The sequence below is a fragment of the Lolium rigidum genome, chromosome 4, assembly GCF_022539505.1.
Source record: "Lolium rigidum isolate FL_2022 chromosome 4, APGP_CSIRO_Lrig_0.1, whole genome shotgun sequence".
In the NCBI taxonomy this organism is placed as follows: Eukaryota; Viridiplantae; Streptophyta; class Magnoliopsida; order Poales; family Poaceae; genus Lolium; species Lolium rigidum.
Genome location: NC_061511.1, coordinates 81324262 through 81331767, shown reverse-complemented (window position 1 = coordinate 81331767; position 7506 = coordinate 81324262). Strand labels below are relative to the sequence as shown.

At 46.9% G+C, this 7506-nt stretch overlaps 1 protein-coding gene across 1 annotated transcript; it reads left to right on the top strand.

The window, feature by feature from the left end:
* Positions 1-4517: 4517 nt before the first annotated feature.
* Positions 4518-6249, top strand: LOC124646559 (zinc finger CCCH domain-containing protein 35-like). The gene has a single exon (XM_047186663.1). The coding sequence runs from the start codon at positions 4544-4546 to the stop codon at positions 5504-5506; it is 963 nt and encodes a 320-aa protein (XP_047042619.1). The 5' UTR covers positions 4518-4543; the 3' UTR covers positions 5507-6249.
* Positions 6250-7506: the final 1257 nt, after the last annotated feature.

The following is a 7506-nucleotide window of genomic DNA, read 5'->3' as shown; positions in this document are numbered from 1 at the left end:
TTGATTTGAAGTTGTTTTACGTAGTGTTCACTACAACAAGCATAATGTTTTCATACGAAATCCATTTTCGACATATGACCACTCAAATTGTTCAAAAAAACATGTGCATCTCAATGTATTCACCAAAGTTAAGGTAGGGCAGCTGCCATACCTTGCCCTAAGAGAAGCTTCGCCCCGGTGATTTTACATTAAGGGAACTAAATTATGTGGTCTATTATATATGTAGAGATTAATAAACAATAGGTTACGATGGGATCAGTGTACATTGTAGGATACTGCATTTCTACGCCCGATTTATGTTTTGTTCAAAAAAAAACTTAAACCACAAATTATCTTCTGGACAGGTTTGACCTAGAGCATCTTTGAGACTTGTAGTAGTACTCCTGACTCGAATCCTACCAAATTGCATCCGTACCCATTTTTTTCACAATGACCATGAAGTGGAGTAGAGGATGGAGGAACATCCGGTGGTGGAGGTCTGGAGGAAGAGCACCCGAGGTAGGAAGAGCAGCAGGAGGAAGATAGCATAAGGAGGAGCCATGGACGGAGCAGCCGACAGAAGCGACAATGTCCGCTGCGCCCGTCGACGTGTGCACCTGAGGGGACCGGAAGGAGCTAGCGGCAGAAAGGAACGGGACCGGGAGGAACAAGGCAGTAGGTGCATCCATGGGAGGATGAGATGGGAGAGTAACCTGGTGGGTGCGGGTGGCGGCGGCCAACGCTAACCCTATTGCCTAGCAAGCGAAAGAGGGAGTCACGGGAGGTGAGGAAAAGAGGGTGCAGTTAGGGTGGGACCCTGGGATGTGGCGGCCGGCTCATGAGCCATCCGAGCCGAGCCACAAGCTTGTCGAGCTGAGCCTCAAGCCCAATTTCCAGACCATGTGTAGTAGCAAGCCGAGTTCAAGCTTGGCTCGAATTGACGAGTCTGCACAAACTGAGCCTTGAGCTGGCTCGATTCAACCCCTATTCTAGCGTATTTCCTCCGTCTCCAAATAAGTGTACATGTTTTTTAAAGTTAAATATTTTTGAAATTAATTAGCATTTTATACAAAAATAGAAATATAGGTGACAATAAATTCGTACATTATTAAACTACATGACAATATGAATCTAGCGGTATTAATTGAGTGTTATAAATGTTGCTATTTTTTAGAAAGTTAGTCAAAGTTAATAAATTTTGTTTTAAAACATGTTCTAAGTTACACTTAACCGAGGAGTATTTCGTTTGGCTATCATGGGAGCGGTTAGCGTTTCAACTAACTTATAGTAGTAGTATGCTACCCTTCGGTGTCTGAGCCGGTGGATCGGGTCTTAAAATTGGTCGCTATAGGCAGGAACACGCATCGCTATAAGAAAAAAAAATCAACATATGTTTATACGTCTGTATTATATTAAATGAAACAAAAATATGAACTCAGAAATGATGGATAGATATTCCGGAAGTGGCAATCCTTTTTGAGACAAGACATGCATGTAGCCGCCATTTATAGAGAAGCATGCTGGCATGATCTGAGGTATAGTCAAGGAAGCGTGATTCACCTGAGCGCCTCGAAGGATTATCACATGGAAACTCTTCCTTTTCGTATAAGCAAAAGAGGCCGTCAATGGCCTCAAGTTGGTCTTTTCTTCTTCGTCGACAAACCAGATCATTAATTAATTTAATATCAGCAGAAACACTACGAATACATGGCTTGTTTTCTGTCCTCGTACTTATCAGTTCCTGCGCCAAGTCTAATTCACTTCCCTCCTCTACCTTGTTAAGTAAACGGAGAAAAGTGCCGAATAAGGTAGGATTATGACAACAAAATATCTCGAACCCATTCTAGAGTTAATATGATTTGTCATGAAGTTTGCAAACTAGTCAACGTTTCAAATCAATTGTTCTATTTAGAAAATGACTAGCCATGTCGCATCCTAAGAATAAAACAAACGAGAACGAGAAACATCTGTCATAAAACTAAAATTTTGCATCGAAGCGCTCACTACCCTGACTAAACTGCATTGACGCTAGAGTTAAGCGTACCCCTTCATTCCATGGAGAGAAAAAGAGAGAGAGACTTAGTTGATTAGGGTTTTCTGCTTTCCGTCATGCCGTTGTTGATCGGTCTTGCCTCTTGTGGCCTTAGGGCTATGGAGGCGGCTATGGAGGCACAGTGGATCCGGGTCATTGTCAGCGGGAGCTCACCTTTTTGATGTTTTCCTCAAACTTCTTAGGGTTTATATCCTATTCTGAAAGGCGTGGCGGTGGCGACTCAGTGAAGATGGGATAAAGTTCTCCCCATCTAGCTCCTATCCCGATCATGCGCCTAGCGTCGTCGGAGGGCAGTTGACGAGGTGGCTCCTCGGCAATGCCCACGATGAGGGGCTTAGGGTTAGTGGAAGCCTGCATGTTACCACTAGACATCGGATACCTGACAAGTGGGAGGCGAGATTTACCCAGGTTTAGGGCCCTCGTAGAGGTAATACCCTTGTCTATATGATCTTGATTATGGGTGAAATCGATCGCAATGAGGCAGTCGAAGGACTGCGTGGTGGTGTTCTCGCCCAGAGGCGAGGTGTCTAGGGTTTGGTGTACGCGTGAGAGGTTGAGAGAGAGATCCGGCAGCCCTCTCCCGACCTTTATGTAGGAGGCCAGGTCCCGAGAGTTCTTCCCGGATTCGGTTACAATACAAAGTAATCTATCTACTTCTTCCAAATTTGAATACTTCCTTGTTTTGTACTTCAAGAAATCGTCTCCTTCCATCTATTCGCCGCGCAACCGACGTCTTGGACCTCATTGGGCTGCAGCACTCCATATGGTCCCCTGTTAGGCCATAGGAGGTAGGGCAATATCGAGTACCCGAAGGGTAATGCCCACATCAGCAGTCTAGGTTGGTCTTTGGCGGATATCACGATTTAGATCGGTGCTCCTTTTGGTCTATAATACTTCTCTTCATCGGCAATGATTCCTTCTCCTCTGCGCTTGTTCTTTTGGACCTTAGACTTTTCGTCAGTCTACTACAACAATCTCTACTATGACAAACTTTGTCGGCTTCAATAAGGGGGGGACAAGGATGGCGGCATGCCTTCGACTTGTTTGAGTGCTTGTAGTTATCACTAGGTTGTCTAAGAACATGTTTGTAATTTTATTACCTTTGGGATTCCATGTACTACCCACGGAGGATTATAATGGACTTGTCATGAAAAAAGTGTTGGTTAGTGTTTTACAAAATATAATATAAATTGTATACGTACTAAGAGTTATGGTTGCGCATACAATGATTTTAAAAAAAAATCCCTAAGAGCCTTGGGGAAACAAGCGGGCTCGCCCGTCCTAGATCCCCCGTGCTGGTCGCAGCGACGAAGACCTCGTTGCCGACATTTTAGAGCTCCTAAATGAAAACCAAAACGAGGAAACTCTCATGGACAACGATGACGAGTTCTTGGACCTATATATGGAGTTCGTTATCGTGCCGGTCTTGCTGCAATTGATGCATGCCTTGTAGGCAAGCAACAAGGACAACAAGCGTATCAGGTTATGTCGAGGGGGATTGCGTTGATTCGATCATGATTGATGCAGTAAGATGTTCCACAGCTCACCCTTAGTGGCGAAATCTCCACCGACGAAGCGTTCTGTGTGGCTCGAGTTATCAACGTACGAGCGACGAAGAAGGACATGGTTGTAGTCTTTATAGTTCTTGTAGGGTCCTTTCTGTAAAACATGAGGACCGTATTGTATTTCATGTTTCTTACAAGGTTCCTTTGTAAAATGTAAACCCATCACTGGACTGGAATACAATTGCCGAATCGTCGGGGGCTTTGTTGTTAAAAAGCAGAAAACCACTCGACTATTAGCCCTCCCTCCGTCGGTCCCTCCCACGACGTGTCTTGGAGCGGGTGCAAGCGCCATGCGACTCCTCCACCTCGCCGGGCGCCCACGCGCATGGATCGTACGACCCCCTCACCACGCTCCGCGTGTTCGATCTCCCATGCCTTCATCTCCACGTCGCACTTGCACTTTGCCCACTGCTGACCCCACGTGTCAGCTGCCTCTGCTTCCTGCGTACCCGCCGGCCGCCGGAAAGCAAGGACACCGAGACGAAACGCCACGACACGCATCGCCAGTTCGCCACCTTACGTTAACCCTGGTTACTACGCGGGTTAGAAATCCAGTTTATAAACCCACCGCCGCTCCGCCTCATCTTCCCCGTCCACGGCCGAGCCCAGCACAGCAACAGTCGTCTACCTCCCCAGTTCACGAGATCTCGACCAAAGACAGCCACCGCTAGACCAGAGAAAACAACGCGAACGCGACGCGAGACCGACGGTGCGCTCGCTCGGTACAGATACATCCATGATGATGATGGGCGAGGGAGCGCAGGCGCCGCCGTGGCAGCACGCGGCGACCGGCGCGGAGGGAGGCGGCTACACGCACGCGGGAACTGCTGCTGCCGACGACGTGTCGCCCTACCTCCTGTCCGCGCTGCGCCGTTACCTTCCGTCGAACACCGCGGCGCCGGCCGCCGGCGAGGAAGACGAGGACTACGCGTGCGACGAGTTCCGCATGTACGAGTTCAAGGTGCGCCGCTGCGCGCGCGGCCGGAGCCACGACTGGACCGACTGCCCGTTCGCGCACCCGGGCGAGAAGGCGCGGCGCCGGGACCCGCGCCGCCACTGCTACTCCGGCTCCTCCTGCCCGGACTTCCGCAAGGGCGGCTGCCGCCGCGGCGACGCCTGCGAGCTCGCGCACGGCGTGTTCGAGTGCTGGCTGCACCCGGCGCGCTACCGGACGCAGCCGTGCAAGGACGGCACCGCCTGCCGCCGACGCGTCTGCTTCTTCGCGCACACGCCCGACCAGCTCCGCGCCGTGCCGACGCAGCAGCAGCAGCAGCAGCAGGTCTCCAGCTCCAGCCCCAGGAGCGCCGCATCCTCGCCCCTCGCCGAGTCCTACGACGGGTCCCCGCTCCGACGCCAGGCGTTCGAGAGCTACCTCGGCAAGACCGCCATGTCCTCCTCGCCGACCAGCACGCTCGTGTCCCCGCCCAAGTCGCCGCCGTCGGACTCGCCGCCAATGTCGCCCGACGCGCTCCGCCGCGGTCCATGGCCGGGCGTCGGGTCGCCCGTCAACGACGTGCTCACCTCGCTCCGGCAGCTCCGTCTGGGCTCGCCGAGGTCGGCGCCGTCCGGCGGGTCGTTCTTGGCCGGCTTCACCAACGGTTACGGATCCCCCAGATCCCCGGCCGGACTGTACAGCCTCCCGTCCACGCCGACCAGGCCATCTCTGGTGACGGTTACCACGCCCTCCGGCGCCACCCTGACCGTGGAGCCCCTCGACCTGGGGCTCATCTCTGAGGAGGAGCCCGTGCAGAGGGTGGAGTCCGGCAGAGCCCTCCGCGCAAAGGTGTTCGAGAGGCTCAGCAAAGAAGCCACCGTCTGCAACAACGACACCGTCGCTGCCGCGACTGTCGGGTTTGCGACCGAAGCCGCCGCTCCTGACGTCGGCTGGGTCTCCGATCTCATCAATTAATCTCAACAAACGCACAGGGCCACCAAGACGAAGCTAGGTGGTCAGGTCAGTTACTTGACAGTCATTATTTTGTCAACATTAATAACCGACGGCTCTTGTGAATAATATCCATGGTAAGTCGAAGGAAGCACGAAGAGGAGGAGAAAAAAGAAGATCATATATCCTCTTATTCCTTGTACATATGTTCTTCCGTCTATGTTAATTACGAAGATGGCAGAAAGGGAGGTGAGGGAGTTCAAGATGGTGGATTTGTTTTGGGGTTTCATTTGATGGAGGAGGGCATGGCAAGCAGACGATGGAAGTGAAGATGCCAAAACAAATTACTGTACCAGCCTACCAGGGAGGAAGTGTGAGCTTGGGATGTGTGGTTCAAGATGAAGACGAAACATGCATGTGGAGGTGGCCACCACGGCGGGCTGGCGCCGGCGGTGAATAAAAGACGGTATGAGGACTCTGCACCGGCGTCCAATTTCCGCGATTCCAGAACGTCGTCAAGTTGATAATCTTCATAGTTTTGGACTTCGACTGTTCGCGTCGGTTGGCACTATGGACCAGCTAGCCGATGATCCAGCTTCCCATTTCGATTTTCTTTCGATTTTACGACCGACATATTGTCATGTAATTTTCTTCATATGGTTCTGTTTTCATCAAGTGCCTTTCCTATTACTATTGATCTGCTTATGAAAAAGCATGTACATGTACTATTTGTGTTGCAAAAGAAACTCCAATAGCTTTTCGTAACATGCTCTTTAAATTTTCTAAACACTCTTTTGCGGGTAGTTAAATTTCGTAAACTTGTGGCAATTTGTTTTTTCCTTTTCTTAAGCGGTTTTACATACTCAGCTCCTAAGTCCCATATCATTCAATTGTGCTTCTAAGTTCTATATCGTTCAATTGCATCACAATTCCTAACATATGAGTTGTAAGTGAGATTTTGTTGCAAGCGTAAACATATAAGTTGCAAGTCAGATTGCAAGCGAAATTTATTATAGAGTCGCAAATTTGATTGCAAAATGATTTATTTTAGTTGTAAGTGGTGTTGCAAGTAGCAAACATATTTTGAACCGTGAGACTCAATTCGTATTTTAGACTGTAATTAAGATTTAATGATATCACTGGATAGGAAGAAATTGCACTTGATATTTTGAGATTTAATAATCTCATCTAAATGAAAATCAGTTCGACTGAAAGTTAGGCGCACTTTTCGGGATAGAGGTTTGATGCACATGGGTGATCTTATTTTTTAAAAAATAAAAATTATATTTTTTAGATCAAATTTTTTGATTTTTTGTATATAATCAATGATGTATCCAACAAACATGCAAAATATTAATTTTAAATAATTTATATTATAAGCTACATAAAAATGATAAAAATGCAGATCTGAGTTGTTCTTTTAAATCTTCAAAATATATCTTTAAAAAAGTGGATTGAGATTTTGCATGATTTTGGGATCTATCACTAATAATCTCCCCAATTATTTTTATGTTTTTAATAACTTATAAAAATACCTTCATTTTTTATAATAGCGAAAGCACTGAACCTCAGAAGTTAAAATCACTTTTCGCACTTCTCGTTTCTGGTAATTATTATCTAGTTAGAAATTATTTAACTAAACAACTGTGATTGGCATCACGGTGCATTTTATTTTATGAGCTACAAGTGAGTTCAGCTGCAATTACTCATAATGAGATTTTGTAATTTATAAATAAAGGTAATTAAGGGAAATCTAATTCAGCTCATGTGAGCATATAAACCGGGTATGTGAAAATATATTTAAAATATCAAAAATCCAAAATAGATTTCACATGTATATCTATACATCTATATTGGTACACGCATTTTTCGAAAAAAAATTCATATCACATGTAAAAAGATAAATTTTGATGCTTTAAATAACTATTTGCGTTATATTTTTTTACATACGTTACATAAAAAATATATATTCAAAAGTTTGACTACAAACATAAAATATATAGATGTACATTTTTTAATATTTT

Excerpts from the sequence above, each read along its gene's own strand:
- LOC124646559 (XM_047186663.1), top strand. The coding sequence starts at position 4,544 with ATGTACGAGTTCAAGGTGCGCCGCTGCGCGCGCGGCCGGAGCCACGAC.